Source organism: Cetorhinus maximus, chromosome 4 (genome assembly GCF_964194155.1).
Source record: "Cetorhinus maximus chromosome 4, sCetMax3.hap1.1, whole genome shotgun sequence".
Taxonomy (NCBI): domain Eukaryota; kingdom Metazoa; phylum Chordata; class Chondrichthyes; order Lamniformes; family Cetorhinidae; genus Cetorhinus; species Cetorhinus maximus.
Genome location: NC_135882.1, coordinates 108,525,009 through 108,545,831, shown reverse-complemented (window position 1 = coordinate 108,545,831; position 20,823 = coordinate 108,525,009). Strand labels below are relative to the sequence as shown.

General features: G+C 41.4%; 1 protein-coding gene across 4 annotated transcripts in view; it reads right to left on the bottom strand.

The window, feature by feature from the left end:
- Positions 1-20,823, bottom strand: part of thoc1 (THO complex 1) — an 83,385-nt gene that overhangs the window by 50,873 nt on the left and 11,689 nt on the right. For all 4 annotated transcript variants that reach the window (XM_078540612.1, XM_078540611.1, XM_078540614.1 and 1 more), the window contains exons 2-5: positions 17,915-17,988; positions 11,918-11,978; positions 10,199-10,265; positions 350-468 (exon numbers count right to left, since the gene is read on the bottom strand). In XM_078540612.1, the coding sequence (XP_078396738.1) occupies positions 350-468; positions 10,199-10,265; positions 11,918-11,978; positions 17,915-17,988 (321 nt within the window). The remainder of the gene's footprint in view (positions 1-349; positions 469-10,198; positions 10,266-11,917; positions 11,979-17,914; positions 17,989-20,823) is intronic.

The window sequence follows — 20,823 nt, the reverse complement described above, 5'->3', positions numbered from 1 at the left end:
GTTTCTTTGAAGAAATTTAGGAAGCAAGACAGTGAGATGTCTTTCACATGATCTTTTATTGCTAACAGCAGACATGAAAGCAAGCCATCTACTTTCAGGCCTCTATTACTCTGAAATTTAAATAACTATGGGGTGTCTCTCCTTGGTGTTACGTGACTGAGATTCCCAACAGACTAACAATTTCATTTTAGTTTTATTTTCACTCATTAAAAAATGACCAATAAATTAACTTGTAGGAAATAAACGGCATTATCTGTCCTTCAGGAAACAAGTGATTAAAAATCAATTGTCAACTATTTCATCTGAACTGTTTTTGTCCAATCATTATTTTACTTCAAGCATTACTTACGGATTTCCAAGTTCCAACATTTTTTTCAACAAAAGTGAATATTCTGTCACATTGATCAAGAGGAAGGCAATCAAGAACATCACCAAGCAGCAGAAAGGGTGTTGTTGCAGAGCAGATACCTATCCAAGCACAAAATAAGCACTGAAGTTATGAAATTATTACAGCATAACATACTTGTTAGTTTAAAAAAAAAATCCTATTAAGCACTGGTGCATTTCTGCCCCCAGTGAAAAGCTAAACATTCTTCCACGAATAAATTGAAATATTTACCTATCACTTTGGTCACCTTAATTAATTAGCTGGATCGAAGAGGGCAACAGGATTTTATAATTATAAATGTTGGCAGATACTAGAGTCCATAACACAAGGGATTCATGATGAGGAGCAATCAAGGTTAGAGGTATTTTATCATAAGTAACATATTGGTGGTTCAAATAGGGATCTTGTAAGAGAAATGTGAACTCTCCCCTCTCCCAGGTGGGGTGAGAAGATTAGGCTTTTAAATGTTGTGAGTAAAGGCACTCTAACTTTTAAGAAAAAGGGATTGTCAACTTTCATCTTTGTAAAGGATTCAATGTTAATCAATGTTTAAAACTGAAATTAGTATGAACCAAACTGGATCATTTTCACCCTTATTAGTTAAGCCTTGCTAACCTCATTTCTCTCTCCATGTTAGCTTCCTGGCTGAGAGCACATGCAAGTAACCACTTCCCCAACCTCCAGCAGTCTGAACTGTAGCCATATGTTAGGAAGTAAATAAGAATAGGCCAGGCAATTTGACATCGTGCTTTATCCAACTGTGCTAGCTTTCATTCAAAATGTCTCAAAAGACTTTGCCAAAACATATAGGGTAAAACTTTATATGAATATAACATGCTTCAATGTCCAAGAATGCCAATATGTATTTCTAAAAGCAAAACACATTTTCAAGCACGGTTAGCTTTCATCCAACCCAACTATATTACTTAAAAACTAATTCTTACATTCAAAAAGGTGTTGAATCAGATCCATATGTTTTATAATAAACCATTTCAAAAGTAGCTACCTGCTCTTCTGTAAGAATGCTTACAGATAACCTGGGTTCGAGAGCAATGTTCCTTCTAAGCTATGTGGGTACATGGCTGTGCTGCAATTTGAAATGCATTGCACAGTGGAACAAATAGGCCACGCAGCAATTATAAACGGACTGTGCAGTGCACCAACAGGCTCTGCACAACAAAGAAACGTTAGTGGGAACACTGGTCCAAAGCAAGTTGACATGTTTAGCTAACAACCTGGTATGCCCCTTTAAGTCAGTGCACAGGTACTCCCTACGAAGAAGTAAGCTGAACAGGCCCTGAAGTCAGAGCATAATTACTGGTTGGTGAGGAAGGTTTGTGGATCTCCCTGTGCTTGTAAATTTTTAGCTCCGAAACAGCAAATTTTTCTTTCCTTTTCTGTGATTTTGACACTTGACTATGATAGATCAGTGAATCTCTTGCAGCATTGCTCATAAACAATCTAGGTTCTTGAGCATGATTGCTAACCTGACCATTGACTTTAAGGCTCAAAGTCAATGATTTTCTTTCTCTTTTGAAAATCATTTTGCTTCTTCAAAGGAGTGACATCTGGTCCCTGACAAATATGCATTTGATGCAAATTTACACAGGTAGTGTCCTAGGCCCAACCATCTTCAGCTGCTTCATCAATGACCATCCTTCCATCAGAAGGTCAGAAGTGGGGATGTTCGCTTATGATTGCACAATGTTCAGCACCATTCTTGACTCCTCAGATACTGAAGCAGTACATTTCCAAACGCAGCAAGACCTGGACAATATCCGGGCTTGAGCCAACAAGTCGCAAGTAACATTTGCACCACACAAGTGCCAGGCAATGACCATCTCCTCAACGGGGAGGAGATGGCAGAGTGGTATTGTCACTGACACTAGTGATCGAGAGACCCAGGGTAATGCTCTGGGGACCCGGGTTTGAATCCTGCCACAGCAGACGGTGGGATTCGAATTCAGTAATAATCTGGAATTAAAAGTCTAATAATGACAATGAAACCATTGTCGATTGTTGCAAAAGCCCATCTGATTCATTAATGTCCTTTAGGGAAGGAAATCTGTCATCCTTAACTGGTCTGACCTACACGTGACTCCTGACCCAGGACAATGTGGTTGATTCTTAAATGCCCTCTGAAATGGACTAGTTGCAACAACCTGCTACAAAGTAACAAAAAGGGAATGAAACCAGATGCACTAGCTGGCATTTACCTAGGAAACGACAATGGCAATCTCAGCCTTGTCGACCTTGCAAAGTCTTCCTTACCAACATCTGGGGGCGAGCGCCAAAATTGGGGGATCTGTCTCACAGACTAGTCAAGCAACAGCCTGACGTAGTCATCTTCACATACCTTACAGATAATGTCCCAGGGCGGCACAATGCTATACAGTCAGGAGGGAATTGCCCTGGGAGTCCGCAACATTGACTCCGGACCCCATGAAATCTCATGGCATCAGGTCAAACATGGGCAAGGAAACCTCCTGCTGATTACCATGAACCACCCTCCCTCAGCTGATGAATCAGTGCTCCTCCATGTTGAACACCACTTGGAGGAAGCACTGAGGGTGGTAAGGGCACAGAATGTATTCTGGGTGGGGGACTTCAATATCCACCCCCAAGAGTGGCTCAGTAGCACCACAACTGACCGAGCTGGCCGAGTCCTAAAGGATAAAACTGCTAGACTGGGTCTGCGGCAGGCAGTGAGGGAACCAACAAGAGGGAAAAACTTACTTGATTTCATCCTCACCATTCTGCCTGCCGCAGGTGCATCTGTCCATGACAGTATCGGCAGGAGTGACCACCGCACAGTCGTTGTGGAGACCAAGTCCCGGCATCATACTGAGGATACCCTCCATCGTGTTGTGTGGCACTACCACCGTGCTAAATGGGATAAATTTCGAACAGATTTAGCAATGCAAGACTGGGCATCCATGAGGTGCTGTGGACAATCGGCAGCAGCAGAATTGTACTCGAACACAATCTGTAACCTCATGGCCTGGCATATCCCCCACTATAACATTACAACCAAGTCAGGGGATCAACCCTGGTTCAATGAAGAGTGCAGGAGGGCAAGCCGGGAGCAGCACCAGGCATACCTAGAAATGAGGTGTCAACCAGGTGAAGCTATAAAAGAACAGGGCTACTTGGATGCCAAACAGCATAAGCAGCAAGTGATAAACAGGGCTAAGCAATCCCACAACCAAAGGATAAGGTCTAAGCTCTGCAGTCCTGCCACATCCAGTCATGAACGGTGGTGGACAATTAAACAACTCACAGGAAGAACTCCACGAATATCCCCATCCTCAATGACGGAGGAACCCAGCACATCAGCGCAAAAGATAAGGCTAAAGCATTTGCTACAATCTTCAGCCAGAAGTGCTGAGTGGATGATCCATCTCAGCCTCCTCCAGAGGTCCCCAGCATCACAGGAGCCAGTCTTCAGCCAACTCGATTCACTCCATGTGATATCAAGAAACAGCTGAAGGCACTGAATACTGCAAAGGCTATGGGCCCTGACAATATTCCAGCAATAGTACTGAAGACGTGCTCCAGAACATGCCACGCCCCTAGCCATGCTGTCCCAGTACAACTACAACACTGGGATCTATCCAGCTTTGTGGAAAATTGCCCAGGTATGCCCTGTATACAAAAAGCAGGACAAATCCAACCCAGCCAATTACTACCCCATCAGTCTACTCTCCATCATCAGTAAAGTAATAGAAAGGGTCATCAACAGTGCTATTAAGAAGCAGCACTTGCTTAGCAATAAGCTGCTCAATGACGCCCAATTTGAGTTCCACGCGGGTCACTCAGCTCCTGACTTCATTAAAGCCTTGGTTCAAACATGGACAAAAGAGCTGAACTCCCGAGGTGAGGTAAGAGTGACTGCCCTTGACATCAAGGTGGCATTAGACAGTGTGTGGCATCAAGGAACCCTAGCAAAACTGGAGTCTATGAGAATCATGGGGGGAAACTCTCCGCTGGTTGGAGTCATAGCTAGCACAAAGGAAGGTGGCTGTGGTTGATGGTCAGTCATCTCAGCTCCAGGACATTACTGCAGGAGTTCCTCAGGGTAGTGTCCTCGGCCCAACCATCTTCAACTGCTTCATCAGTGACCTTCCTTCCATCATAAGGTCAGATGTGGGGATGTTCATTGATGATTGCACAATGTTCAGCACCATTCCTGACTCCTCAGATACTGAAGAAGTCTAAGTCCAAATGCAGCAAGACCTGGATAACACCCAAGCTTTGGCTGACAGATGGCAAATAACATTCGCACCACACAAGTGTCAGGCAATAAACATCTCCAACAAGAGAGAATCCAACCATCACCCCTTGCTGTTCAGTGGTATTACCATCACTGAATCCCCACTATCAACAGCCTGGGGATGTCCATTGACCAGAAACTGAACTGGACTAGCCATGTAAATACAATGGCTACAAGAGCAGGTCAGAGGCTAGGAATAGTGAGACGAGTAGCTGGACACCATCCAGGACAAAGCAGTCTGCTTGATTGGCACCACATCCACAAACATTCATGCCCTCCACCACCATCGCACAGTAGCAGCAATGTGTACCATCTATAAGATGCACTGCAGGAATTCGCCAAGGCTCCTTCGGCAGCACCTTCTAAACCCACATCCACAACCATCTAGAAGGACAAGGGCAGCAGATAGATGGGGACACCATCACCTGTAAGATCCCCTCCAAATCACTCACCACCCTGACGTGGAAATATATCGCCATTCCTTCACTGTCGCTGGGTCAAAATCCTGGAACTCCCTTCGTAACAGCACTATGGCTGTACCTACACCACATGGACTGCAGCGGTTCAAGAAGGCAGCTCAAGGGCAACTAGGGATGGGCAATAAATGCTTGCCCTGCCAGCAAAGCCCACATCCCGTGAATGAATGAAAAAAAAATGACACAGTGACAGTTGGTTTACTCTTCCTACATCAGAAAAATGTAATCATATTTTTCAACCATCCCCACAAAGAAAGCCCTGAATGCAGCTCCTTGTGCAGTGGTCTATAACTCCACAGTTTTACACATAGCAACAAAAATATAAAATGCTCAGTATCTTTCACATAATTTGCAACAGTTATAGTGCTCTGTTTTAGTAGACTGAAAAATAAACCTCCAATAACTGTCAAATGACATGGTATACAATAGGTTTATTAACTTACCAGTTCTCTTGATCACTGAATTAAAACACACTTCAAGTTATATGTTTTTCTACAAAACTATTCAGGTTTTGTTGAAATGTTTATGTAAATAGGTCATTTACATATATGTTATATCAATTTATGTAGTTTTAAATGGCAAAAGGCTGGGAAATATTGATATTCAGGGGGACATTGACACATTGCACACAAATTACAAAGTTAACAACCAGGTACAGAAAACAATTAGGAAAGCAAATGATACATTAGCTTTTATTACAAAGGGATTGAAGTATTAGAGTAAAGATGTCTTACTATCATTATGCAGGGCCTTGCTGAGGCCACACCTGGAGTGCTGTGTACAGTTTTGGTCACCTTACCTAAGAAAGGATATACTTGTTTCCAAGTGGGTGGAACATAGGTTTACTAAACTGATTTCTAATATGAAGGGTGCTACAAGTGCGAAACTTCTAAAATTATGTTTTAGGACTACATGTTTTGGTTTATAATTATAGTTTGGGACTGTATCTTTAAATGTAGGTTAAATAAAGGGGGTCATGGGACCCAAGCTGGAGTCTGACAGCAAAACTGGGTGCTTTAGCAATATAATTTGGGAAAGTGTGAGGTTATGCACTTTGGCAGGAAGAATAGAGGAGCTGAATATTATTTAAATGGAGAAAGACTGAAGAAAGCTGCAGCAAACAGAGACTGGGGGGTCCTCAAGCATGAATCCCAAAAAGCTAGCATACAAGTTCAGCAGGTAACAGGGAAGGCAAATGGAATGTTGGCCTTTATTTCAAAGGGAATGGAGTATAAAAGTAGGGAAGTCTTGCTAAAACTATACAAGGCACTAGTTAGACCACACCTAGAATACTGTGAACAATTCTGGTCCCCTTATCTAAGGAAAGATATAATGACATCGGAGGCAGTCCAGAGAAGATTTACTAGGTTGGTCCTGGGGATGAAGGGATTTTATGAGGAGAGGTTGAGTCGGTTGGGCCTGTACTCATTGGAGTTTAGAAGAACAAGAGGTGACTTTGTTGAAACATATAAGATTCTTAGGGGGCTTGACAGGGTAGATGCTGAGAGGTTGTTTCCCCTTGTGGGAGGGAGTCTCGAACCAGAGGACATAATCTCAGAGTGAGGGGGCACCCACTTAAAACAGAGATGAGCAGGAATTTCTTCTCTCAGAGGGTAGTGAATCTGTGGAATTCTTTACTGTAGAGGACTGTAGAGGCTGGATCGTTAAGTATATTCAAGGCTGAGATAGACAGATTTTTAATCAATAAGGAAATCAAGGGTTATGGGAAAAGACAGCAAAGTGGAGCTGAGGATTATCAAATCAGCCATGATCTCATTGAATGGCGGAGCAGACTCGATGGACCAAATGGCCTACTTCTGCTCCTACGTCTTATGGTCTAAACATGAAAATGAAGATTCAGCTAGTGTTATTGCTACATGAATCACAAAGTTAGTATGCAGGTACAGCAAGTGATTAAGAAGGCAAATGGGATGTTGGCGTTTATTGCAAGGGGAATTGAGTATAAAAGTAAGAAATGTGCTACAGCTGCACAGGACCTTAGTGAGACCGCATCTGGAGCGCTGTATACAGTTTTGGTCTCCTTACTTAAGAAAGGGTATAATTGCATGGACAGCTCACTTGACTGATTCCTGGGATGAAGCTTATGAGGAAAGGCTGAGCTGACACCCATTTAGTGTTTAGAAGAATGAGAGGTGATCTTATTGAAAGATATAAGATCCTGAGGGGACTTGACAGGATGGATGCTGAGAGGATGTTTCCCCTTGTGGGAGGGGGGGGGTCTAGAACTAATGGACACAGTTTAAAAATTAGGGGAATCCCATATAAGATTGAGATGAGGAGAAAGTTTTTCTCTAAGAGGGTCGGTTAGTCTGTGGAATTCTCTTCCTGGAGAAAAGCGGAGGCTGGGTTATTGAATAGATTCAAGGCAGAGTTAGATTTTTCATCGATAAGTGAGTCAAGGGTTATGGGGGGCAGGCATGAAAGTGGAGCTGAGGCCAAATCAGATCAGCCACGATCTTACTGAATGGCAGAGCAGGCTCAAGGGGCCGAATGGTCTAGTTCTAACCCTCAGTATTCCAAGAACTCAAGAATAAGAAGTGTAGAGGAACAGAGGAACCTTGGAGTGCTTGTCCACAGAATCCTCAAGGTAGCAGAAGAGGTAGATCAAATCATTAAGAAGTTATAATGGGATACTTGCCTTTATCAGCCGAGGCACAGAATATAAGAGCAGGGAGGTTATGCTAGAACTGCATGAAACACAAGTTAGGCCACAGATAAAGTACTCCATACAGCGATGGTCACCACATCATTATAAGAAGGATGTGATTGCACTCAAGAGGAGGTATACAAGAATATTGCTCTGAATGGAGAATTTTAACCAGGAGGAAATATTGAATAGGCGGCAGTTGTTTTCTTTGGAACAGAGGAGTCTGGAGAGATTTAATTAAAGCATATAAAATTATGAGGGGCAGAGATAGAGGGAATAAGAATTACATATTTCCCTTAGCAGAGAGGTCAATAACCAGGGGCCTTAGATATTAAGTAATTGGTAGAAGGATGAATGGGAAATTGAGGAAAATGTGTTTCACCTAGAGAGAGTGGTGGGGTCTGGAATTCACTATCAGAAAGGGTGGTAAAACCCTCATTACATTAAAAAAATACTTGGCTATGCACTTGAAGTGTCGTAACCTACAGTGTTGAGGATCAAGAGCTGCAAAGTGGGATTAGACTGGAAAGCTATTTTTCAGCCGCAGAGATACAATGGGTGAATGGTCTCCTTCTGTTCTGTAAGTTTTTAGACTTTATCTCATTGAAACATAAAATTCTTAAGAGGTTTGACAGGGTAAATGTTAGGAGTAGGGGGATGTTTCCCCTGGCTGGATGGAGAGTCCAAAACTAGGATTCACTGTCTCATTATAAGGGGTCATTCAGTTACGACAGAAGTGAGGAGAAATTTCTTGTTTGTGAAACTTTGGAATTTTCTACTCCAGAGAACTGCGGATGCTTAGTCAATGAGTACATTCAAGACAGGGATCAACAGATTTAGAGTCATAGAGGTCTACAGCACAGAAAAAGGCCTTCGAGTCTGTGCCGGTCAAACAAGGACATAACTATTCTAATTCCATTTTCCAGCACTAGGCCCGTAGCCTTGTATGCCATGGCATCACAAGTGCACATCCAAATACTACTTAAATGTTATGAGGGTTTCTGCCTCTACCACCCTATCAGGCAGAGAGTTCCAGATTTCTACCACCCTCTGGGTGAAAACAATTCTTTCTCATATCCCCTCTAAACTTTCTGCCCTTACCTTAAATCTATGCCCCGTGGTTATTGATCCCTCCAGCAAGGGGCAAAGTTCCTTCCTGCCTATCCTATCTATGCCCCATATAATTTTATACACCTCAATCATGTGCTCCGTCAATCTCCTCTGCTCCAGGGAAAATAACCCAATGTATCCAATCTTTCCTCATAACTAAAACTCTCCAGCCCAGGCAACATCCTGGTAAATCTCCACTGCACTCTCTCTAGTGCAATCACATCCTTCCTATAATGCAGATTCCAGAACTGCACGCAATACTCTAGCTGTGGCCTAACCAGCGTTTTATACAGTTCCAACATAACCTCCCTGCTCTTATATGCTATGCCTCGGCTAATAAAGGCAAGTATCCCATATGACTTCTTAACCACCTTACCTACCTGTCCTGTTACCTTAAGAGACCAGTGGACATGCACACCAAGGTTCCTCTGATGCTCGGTACTTCCTAGGGCCCTACCATTCATCGTGTATTCCCGTGCCTTGTTTGCCCTGCCCAAATGCATCACCTCACACTTATCCTGATTAAATTCCATTTGCCACTGATCAGCCCATCTATAGCCTCCTGTAATCGAAGACTATCCTCCTCACTATTTACCACCCCACCAATTTTCATGTCATCCCCGAACTTACTGATCAACCCTCCTACATTCAAGTATAAATCGTTTATATATACCACAAACGGCAAGGGACCCAACGCCGATCGCTGTGGAGCCCCACTGGACACAGGCATCCAGTCACAAAAACACCCCTCCACCATCACCCTCTGCTTCCTGCCACTCAGCCAAATTTGGATCCAATTTGCCAAATTGCCTTGGATCCCATGGGCTCTTACCTTCGTTATCAGTCTTGCATGCAGGACCTTATCAAAAGCCTTGCTGAAGTCCAAGTAGACTACATCAAATGCATTGCCCTCATCTACACACCTGGTCACCTCTTCGAAAAATTCAATCAAATTGGTCAGACATGACATCCCCTTAACAAAACCATGCTGACTGTCCTTGATTAATTTCTGGATATGAAGAGAATCAGGGGATAATGCAGGAAGATGGGGTTGAGGAAGATCAGATAAGAATGGCACAGCAGGTTCAAAGGGTCATATGGTTACATTCTGATTTGTTACATTCTTATATTGTATATAATAAATTGGCAATATCACATAATGGCACATTAGCTACACAAAACATTGAAATATCCTTGATTATGTTCAAACATTTTAACATTGCACAGTGCTCAATAATGAATAAAGGTACTCATTTTGAGTAAAATTTTGATTATGCAATTACCTTCTGTGACTCCATTAATGCTAAGGGAGATAATAGACAAGAAATCTTCACATTCCCCTTGTTCTAACTAAATAAGAGAAAAAAAAGGTTTCAAGAACAAAATTACTAAAACCCTGTGCTCCACAATATTGATGGTTAATTTGAGGTCACAATATTTCTAACCCAATTAGATTACTCTCCATTAAATTTAACGCATGTAAAAAGCAGACCTGAGTAACCTGAACTACAAAAGTTAAAACTGTCCAAGTTATCAGGCCTGGGATTTGAAACGATTTTTATTCTGATTTCAAAATGAAATGATCAGTCACTCTCTTTTGGAAGACTTTGTTCAGAACACTGTAATTTCAAGAATTCAATGCCAAAAAAAAGAGACAAAGAGTCTGCAATTACATAAGAAAATGGTTAACTGGCAATAGCTTCATTGTCGCTGGATCAAAATCCTAGAATTTCCTACTTAAAACATTATGGGATCAACATCATCACGCAGGCTCCAGTGGTTCAAGGGATTGACGCACCATTACCTTCTCAAGGATAACTAGGGATGGACAATAAATTCTGTCCTTGCAAGTGACATCCATATCCGGAGAATTTAAAAAAAAATCCTTTCCAATAAAATACAGTTCATTTTTAGAAATGTTCCTTTTAATCTTAATTGATCTACTATAGTTTGCTTGCCAGCCAGTGTCACCTTTCAATCAGATAGGTGCAGTATATAGATACTTGATTCCAGTTTGGGGGGGGGGGGCGCTGTCATGAAGAGATAATGTACATAATATTATTGGAAATTATTTTGAATTTGACTTGCAGCAGGGTCTGTGTCTGTGGGTGTGTCTGTGTCTCTCTTAATTGGATTAAAGCTAGCTAGCCTGGGTGCTTTGACGTATACTAATTTTGAGATGTTAACAGTAGGGTAAAGGGTGCTTTTGCATTTTGTTGAATGAGCCATTCAAAGACTGAGGGTAAATTCTTGCACCTAGCTAGAAGACACCAAGCAATATGTTTATATTACTAATAAAATTGGTACTATGAAAGAGTTTTGTTAGAAGAGGTGGAGTTCAAAAGGTCTGGTGATACAATGAGAATTTGCATTCAAAGGGAAGGCTAGGTATATACAGAAGAGTTTTATGCGTGGAAGTTAGAAGCAAGTGAGATCTGAGCCGCCTGTAAGTTGACAACTGTCTGCAAAGGAAACAAACTGCAGGGGACCTCATTTTGAATTCGTAAGAGAAAATTTGCTTTGCCTAAAAAGGCATGTTTCCATTTAACCCACTTCAAATCGAAATTTCCCATGTTTGAATGCAAACAATTTGCTAGATAACCCTAAAGAAGGGTTCTGATGATAAATTCTTTGATTGCAAATCCCTCCAGTTCTAGTATTCTTACAAAGAGAGTAAGTTTAATTGCTTTATCTACTTTACTTTCCCAGTTTTAAATCTTGCTGGACTATGGGCAAGGGCCTATCTGGCAAGACTGGGTCTGATGCTACCGATAATTTATTCTTCTGTCACAAGTCCTTCTAGGTTTGATGCACTTTTATGCCATTAAGGCTAAAGCAACTGTGTCTATAATTGATGAATATGCTACATAATTCTTTGAAAGTTTTTAGTTTGTTCTTAACTCCATTCATATTTCATAGTCATTATCATTACATGCACTGCCTAAGGTTGTTAATGAGGTATCTCTCTCTTCCATATCTAACAAAATTCCATTAAGACTTACAATTTTTTCTTCAAGAACACCTCTGAACGCCTGATCCAATGTTGTTTTCTTTTCTGTTTCACTGCATTGAAAGAAAGCAAGCATACATTCTTAAACAAAGCATTCCACCCTCTGATAGGAACAAAAGAGGAGTAGGCCATTCGGCCCTCAAGCCTGCTCCACTATTCAACTAGATCATGGCTGATCTTCTACCTCAATGCCATTTTCCTGCATGATCTCCATATCTCTTGATATATTCTAATATCACACCCTCAGGAAAGACAATGGAACAGCAATGGCAGGTTTCTGGGAGTAATTTGGGAGACACAGCAAAAATTCATCCCTAGGAAGAAGAAGCATACTAAAGGGAGGACGAGGCAACCATGGCTGACAAGGGAAGTCAGGGACAGCATAAAAGCTAAAGAGAAAGCATTCAATGCGGCGAAGAGCAGTGGGAAACCAGGGGATTGGGAAGCCTACAAAGACCAACAGAGGACAACTAAAAAATAAATAAGGAGGGAGAAGATTAAATATGAGGGTAAACTAGCCAGTAATATAAAAGAAGATTGCAAGAGTTTTTTTAGATATATAAAGGGTAAGAGAGAGGCAAAAGTGGACTTTGGGCCGCTGGAAAATGACGCTGGAGAAGTAGTAGTGGGGAACAAAGAAATGGCGGAGGAACTGAATAGGTACTTTGTGTCAGTCTTTACGGTGGAAGACATGAGTAACATCCCCAAAGTTCAAGAGAGTCAGGGGGCAGAGGTGAGTATGGTGGCCATTACCAAGGAGAAAGTGCTAGGAAAACTGAAAGGTCTGAAGGTGGATAAATCACCTGGACCAGATGGATTATACTCCAGAGTTCTGAAGGAGATAGCTGAAGAGATAGTGGAGGCGTTAGTGGTGATCTTTCAGGAATCACTGGAGTCAGGGAGGGTCCCAGAGGACTGGAAAATCGCTAATGTAACCCCCCTGTTTAAGAAAGGAGTGAGGTAAAAGACGAGAAATTACAGGCCGATTAGCCAGACCTCGGTCGTTGGTAAAATTTTAGAGTCCATTATTAAGGATGAGATTTCAGAATACTTGGATGTGCACGGTAAAACTGGGCAAAGTCAGCATGGTTTCATCAAGGGGAGGTCATGCCTGACAAATCTGTTAGAATTCTTTGAGGAGGTAACGAGTAGGTTAGACAAAGGAGAGCCAATGGATGTTATCTACTTGGACTTCCAGAAGGCCTTTGACAAGGTGCCGCACAGGAGGCTGCTCAGTAAGATAAGAGCCCATGGTGTTAGAGGCAAGGTACTAGCATGGATAGAAGATTGTCTGGCAGGAGGCAGAGAGTGGGGATAAGGGGGTCCTTCTCAGGATGGTGGCCGGTGACTAGTGGAGTTCCGCAGAGGTCAGTGTTGGGACCACAACTTTTCACTTTATATATTAATGATCTAGATGAAGGAACTGAGGGCATCCTGGCTAAGTTTGCAGATGATACAAAGATAGGTGGAGGGACAGGTAGTATTGAGGAGGCGGGGAGGCTGCAGAAGGATTTGGACAGGTCAGGAGAATGGGCAAAGAAGTGGCAGATGGAATACAACGTGGGGAAGTGTGAGGTCATGCACTTTGGTAAGAAGAATAGAGGCATAGACTATTTTCCAAATGGGGACATAATTCAGAATTTTGGAGTGCTAAGGGACTTGGGAGTCCTAGTCCAGGATTCTCTTAAGGTTAACTTGCAGGTTAGTTAGGAAGGCAAATGCAATGTTGGCATTTATTTCGAGAGGACTAGAATATAAAAGCAGGGATATGCTGCTGAGGCTTTATTAGGCTCTGGTCAGACCACATTTAGAATATTGTGAGCAATTTTGGGCCCCGTATCTCAGGAAGGATGTGCTGGCCCTGGAGAGGGTCCAGAGGAGGTTCACAAGAATGATCCCAGGAATGAAAGGCTTAACATATGAGGAACGTTTGAGGACTCTGGGTCTATACTCGATGGAGTTTAGAAGGATATGGGGGGATCTGATCTGAAACTTACAGAATACTGAAAGGCCTGGATAGAGTGGACGTGGGGAAGATGTTTCCATTAGTAGGAGAGACTAAGACCCGAGGGCACAGCCTCAGAGTAAAGGGAAGACCTTTTAGAACGGAGATGAGGAGAAACTTCTTTAGCCAGAGAGTGGTGAAACTATGGAATTCATTGCCACAGAAGGCTGTGGAGGCCAGGTCATTGAGTGTATTTAAGACCGAGATAGATAGGTTCTTGATTGGTAAGGGGATCAAAGGTTACGGGGATAAGGCAGGAGAATGGGGTTGAGAAACTTATCAGCCATGATTGAATGGCAGAGCAGGCTCGATGGGCTGAATGGCCTAATTTCTGCTCCTATGTCTTAAGGTCCTCCAGGGTAGAGAATTCCAAAGATTCACCACCCTCTGAGTGAAGAAATTCCTCCTCATTTCAGTCCTAAACAGCCTACCTCTTAGTCTGACACTCTGTCCCCTGATTCTAGGCCTATCAGCCAATGGAAACATTCTTTCTGCATCTACCCGGTTCAGCCCTGTAAGAATTTTGTATACTTCAATGAGATCACCTCTCCTTCTAAACTCGAGAGAATTTAGGCTTAGTCTCCTCAATCTCTCCTCACAGGACAATCCTGCCAACCCAGGAATCAGTCTGGATAAGTTTTTTGCATTCCCTCTATGGCAAGTATATCCTTCCTTAGGTATGGAGACCAAAACTGTACAGGTGCAGTCTCACCAAGGCTCTATACAATTGCAGCAAGACTTCTTTACTCCTGTACTCCAACCGTCTTGCATTGAAGGTCAACATACCACTTGCCTTCCAAATTGGTTGCTGCACCTACATGTGAGCTTTCAGTGACTTATGAACAAGGATACCCAGGTCCCGTTGGACATCAACACTTCCCAATCTCTCATCATTTAAGAAATACTCTGTATTTCTGTTTTCCCTACCCAAGTGGATAACTTCACATTTTTCCATATTTTTTCCCATCTATCATGTTCTTGCCTACTCACTCACTTAGCCTGTCTAAATCCTTATGAAGCCTTTTTGCATCTTCCTCACAACTCACATTCCCACCTAGCTTTGTGTTATCAGCAAACTTGGAAATATTACATTTGGTCCCCACATTCAAATAAGTGATATAGATTATGAATAGCTGGGGCCCAAGCAATGATCCTTGCAGTATTCCACTAGTCTCAGCCTGCAAACCTGAGAACGGCCCGTTTATTCCTACCCTCTGTTTCCTGTCCATTAACCAGTTCTCAATCCATGTCAGAGTATTATCCCTAATTCCACTTGCTCTAACTTTGCTTACTAACCTCTTGTGTGGGACTTTATCGAAAGCCTTCTAAAAATCCAAATACACCACATCCACTGGCTCCCCCTTGTCTATTCTGCTTATTACATCCTCACAAAACACAAACAGATTTGTCAAACATGATGTCCTTTTCATGAATCCATGTTGACTCTGCCCAATCCTACTTATTTTCTAAGTGTCCAGTTATTACATCCTGTATAATAAACTCTAGCATTTTCCATTCTTCTGAGGTCAGGCTAATAGATCTCTAGTTCCCTGTTTTATCTCTCCCTCCCTTCTTAAATATTGGGGTGACATTTACTACCTTCCAATCTGCAGGAATCATTCCAGAATCTACAGCACTCCAGGATGCAAAATATCAGGTCCAAGGGATTTATCAACTTTCTGTCCCATTATTTTCTCCAGTACTACTTTTTTACTAATACTAATTTCTTTCAGTTTCTCATTCCCACTAGTCTCTTGGTTCTCTTATACTCCTGGGAGGTTTTTTGTATCTTCCTCCGTGAAGAGAGATACAAAGTATTTGTTTAGTTTCTCTGCCATTTCCTTACTCCCCATTATAAATTCTCCTGTCTCTGCCTTTAGTGGGCCCAGATTTTTCTTGGCTAATCTTTTCCTTTTTACATACCTATAGAGCCTTTTACAGTCTGATTTCATATTTCTTGCTAGTTTAAGCTCATATTCTATTTTCTCTTTCTTGGTCCTCCTTTGCAGAATTCTAAAATGCCCTCAATCCTCAGGTTTACTACTTTTTCTGGCAACTTTATAAGCCTCTTCCTTTGAACTAATACAATCTTTAACTTCTCTTGTTAGCCATGGTTGGGTCATCTTTCCTGCTGGGTTTTGTGCCTCAAAAGAAATGTAAATTTCTTGCAAACCATGTATTAATTCTTTGAATGCTAGCTATTGCCTGTCTCCCATCATGCCTTTACAACCTTCCCCCCCCCACCTTTTTTTTCCAATAATTTCTCTAGATTTTTCTTTTCCCACCTATTTCCATTATTTTTAAATGTATTTCCACCCATTGTTTTATCTCTACCTTTTAGCCTGTTTCGATTCCTTCACCCAACCCCACCAGGGCTATCTGTACCTTGCTTGTCCTGCGTTCTACCCTTAATTAGTACATTCCTCAGATAATATCACCACCTTCAACACCTCTATGTCCTTTTGTCTGTCACATCTTTTGGTTATCTCCACCTATCACTGGCCCTCTATCCAGCTCTACCCCCACCCCTTAAACCAGCTTATATTTCACCTCTTTTCTATTTTTACTTAGTTCTGTTGAAGGGTCATTCGGACTCGAAATGTTAACTGTGCTCCTCTCTGCAGATGCTGCCAGACCTGCTGAGTTTTTCTAGGTATTGCCTTTACAGTAGTTTCCCAATCTACCACTGCCAACATATCCTTCATACCTTTGCTGTTTCCTTTGTTTGGATTAAAGACTCTAGCTTTGGATTAAACTACATCACTTTCAAATTTAATGTAAAGTTCTATCAGATTATGGTCACTCTAGAAGGTCCTTTAAAACTAGGTTATTAATTGGGCCTTTCTCATTGCACAAGACTAGATCTAAAATAACATGTTCTCTAGTTGGTTCCTCAACATAGTGTTCTAGAAAACCATCTTGTAAATATTCCAGAAATTCATCCTCCACAGCATTAGCACTAATTTGGTTTACCCAGTCTATATGTAGATTGAAGTATTCCATGATTACGATATTACCCTTGTTACATGCACCTCTAATTGCCCGATTTATACCATGCCCTATGTTACCACTACTGTTTGGCAGCCGATAAAGAACTCCTACCAATGTTTGCTGCCCCTTCCTGTTTCTTCGCTCCACGCAAACTGATTCTATATCTCGATCTTCCAAGCTAAGATCTTCTCTCATTAATGTACTGATCTCACTGTTTATTAACAGCGCTACCCCACTTCCTTTTCCTTTCTCCCTATCCTTCATAAATGGTGAATACCCTTGAACATTCAGGTCAACCTTTAGCCACGTCTCCATAATGCCAATTAGGTCAATGCTGTTTACTTCCATTTGTGCCATCAATTTATCTACCTTGATGCGAATGCTATGTGCATTCAGTTTAATTCTGTCTTATTATTTTTGCAACCTCTGGCCTTATCTGTTGGCACACTCTTAGGTTTGTACACTCTGTCCCTCTCTGCCACACTCAGATTATCAACTCCTCTTTTGCTACCTTACTCCCTTGCCATGTCCTCTCTCTTTAATTTACCACAACTCACCTCACTTGATCCTTCACACCCACTATTTAGTTTAAAGCCCTCTCTACTATCCTAGTTATACGACTCACCAGAACACACCAGTACAGTTCAGGTGAGGACTGTCCCACGGTACAGCTCCCACTTTCCCCTGTACTGGTGCCAGTGCCCCATAAATCGAATTCCATTTCTCCTACACCAGTCTTTGAGCCACACATTTAACCCACTAATCTTATTAACCCTACTCCAATTTGCTTGTGGTTCAGGTAATAAACCAGAGATTATTACATTTGAGGTTCTCTTGTTAAATTTAGCCTCTCGTGGCTCATACTCTCTAAGCAGAACATCTTTCCTAGTTCTATAATGATAGTCATATAAATAATAATCATATAAATGCCAAATTTATTCCATCAGAAGCTCTAAGTTTTAAATGTCCAAACTAAAATGTTAAATCACTCACCCGCCACTCAACTGGCTGAAGATAAGAATTAGCGGCTTGACATTCTTGCTGTTTAAAGCTTCTTTTGTACAAATCTAATAAAACAAAAGTAAACTGCAGTAAAGCATATATATTCATTTCATGGTTAGTATTCGCAGTGTTGTTATACTTACTTAATTAAAAGTTAATTTATTGACTGCGTGAATTAAGTCTCTTACAACTGCTAAAACAAATTTTGTAAACCCAGTCTTCCTGCTGTCCAATTCCACCCATCTGAAGCCATCTGAATCCAGTGTACCGTGTAGAGCACGACACTGTAGCAAGCTAAATAGGCTCAAAATTGAACCTCTAACTCCAAATGATATGTAGTAAAATAAAAATACATGGGCTGACTCCCCAATTATTCAAATCTAAAATAAATTGCAAGATCATCTTAGATGGCATGAGTACTTTGTAACAAAATAAACAAAGAAGCAGCTATTTCAGATGCTAAAAAGCTTTTATATGGTTTCAGTTAACCTAGATAACTTCCTCTGGCTATTCCTTCAGGTTATAAGACCATAAGACGTAGGAGCAGAAGTAGGCCATTCAATGAGTTCATGGCTGACCTGATAATCCTCAACACCACTTTCCTGCCTTGTCCCCAAAACCCTTGATTCCCTTAATGATTAAAAATCTGTCTATCTCAGCCTTGAATATTCTTAATGGCCCAGCCTCCACAGCCCTCTGCAGTAAAGAATTCCACAGATTCCACCCTCTGAGAGAAGAAATTCCTTCTCATCTCTGTTTTAAATCTCATACTCTGAGATTAAAGCCTCTGGTTCTAGAGTCTCCCATAAGGGGAAACAATCTCTCAGCATCTACTCTGTCAAGCCCCCTAAGAATCTTATATGTTTCAATAAGGTCACCTCTCATTCTTCTAAATTCCAATGCTTACAGGCCCAATCTACTCAACCTCTTCTCATAAGAAAATCCCTCCATACCCAGGATCAACCTTGTGAACCGTCTCTGGACTGCCTCCAATGCCAGTATATCTTTCCTTAGATAAGGGGGCCAAAATTGTTCTCAGTATTCTAGGTGTGGTCTATTGCCTTGTGTAGTTTTGGCAAGACTTGCTTATTTTTATACTCCATTCCCTTTGAAATAAAGGCCAACATTCCATTTGCCTTCCCTATTACCTGTTGATCTTGTATGTTAGCTTTCTGGGATTCATGCACAAGGTCTCCCAAATCCCTCTGTTCTGCAGCTTTCTGCAGTCCTTTTCCATTTAAATAATATTCAGCTCCTCTATTCTTCCTGCCAAAGTGCATAACCTCACATTTTCCCACATTAGATTCCATTTGCCAAGTTTTTGCACACTCATTTAACCTGTCTATATCCCTCTGTAGACTCCTTGTGTCATCCTCACCACTTGTCTTCCTGCCTATTTTTGTGTAATCTGCAAACTTGGCATTAGTACATTCACTTCACTCATCAAAGTCATTAATATATACAGCAAATAATTGTGGCCCCAGCACTGATCACTGCGGCACTCCACTAGTTACAGGTTGCCATCCCGAAGATGCCCGCCTTATCCCAACTCTCTGTCTCCATTAGTTAGCCAATCCTCTATCCATGCTAATATACTACCCCCAACATTATGGGCTCTTATTTTATTAAGTAGCCTTATGTGCAGTACCTTATTTAATGTCTTTTGGAAATCTAAATATCTACTGGTTCCCCTTTATCTATCCTGCTTGTTACCTCCTCAAAGAATTCTAATAAATTTGTTAGTTGTGATTTCCCCTTCATGAAGCCATGCTGACTCTGCTTGATTATATTATGCATTTCTAAATGCTTTGCTATTACATCCTTTATAAGAGACTCCAACATTTTCCCAATGACATATTAAGCTAACTGGCCTATAGTTATCTGTTTTTTGTCTCCCTCCCTTTTTGAATAAGGGTGTTACATTGGCTGTTCTCCAATCCTCTAGGACTTTTCCAGAATCTAAAGATTCTTGGAAGATTACGACAAGGGTATCCACTATCTCTGTAGCTACTTCCTTTAATATTCTAGGAAGCAACCCATCAGGTCCAGGGGACTAATCGGTCTTTCGCCTCATTAGTTTTCCTAGTACTTTTTCTCTAGTGATAGTTACTGCATTTAATTCCTCCCACCACCATTGCCCCTTGATTATTCAGTGTTTTTGGAATGCTATTAGTATCTTCTACCGTGAAGGCTGAAGCAAAGTATTTATTCAACTCCTCTGACATTTCTTGGTGCCCCATTATTATTTCTGCAGTCTCGTTCTCTAAGGGGCCTATGTTCACTTCGGCCTCTCTCTTCCTTTTTATATATTTAGAGAAGCTCTTACTGTCCATTTTTATATTACTTGCTTGTTTTCCCTCAAAGTTTATTTTACCCCTCATTATCTTTTGGTCATCTTTTGTTGGTTTTTAAAACTTCCTAATCCTCTGGCTTCCTCCACCAATCATGACCAATGACACAGGTGATTGAATAGCATATTAAAATTAAATTAAAATGTCTTGTGTGTTCACAACTTGCCAGATGCAAAAATCTGGAGTGAGGAGAAAAGGAATAATTCTTCCAGTCGATATGCATTGTCAACTTTGTAAACCCATCTACAGCTAGTCTTACATTGCTTTTCTGCTGCAACATCATTGCATACAAAATGATTTGTGTTCAGTGACAACATGTTATCAGCCCTTCACAAACGGATGATGGCCAAACTGCCTCAGGCAGTGTGTACGTACATGAAATAATGAGCGCCACAGTTCAACCATTTTACAAGAAAGCAGGCTACAGTAACTGCTGGAAAATAAGGGAGAGATGCTCAGCTCATAATAAATTCATATATTTTTGAGTGATATTTGCTTTATTTTCTGCATGAGAACAGTTCAAATGTATCCTCTATACATTTTTTCCTC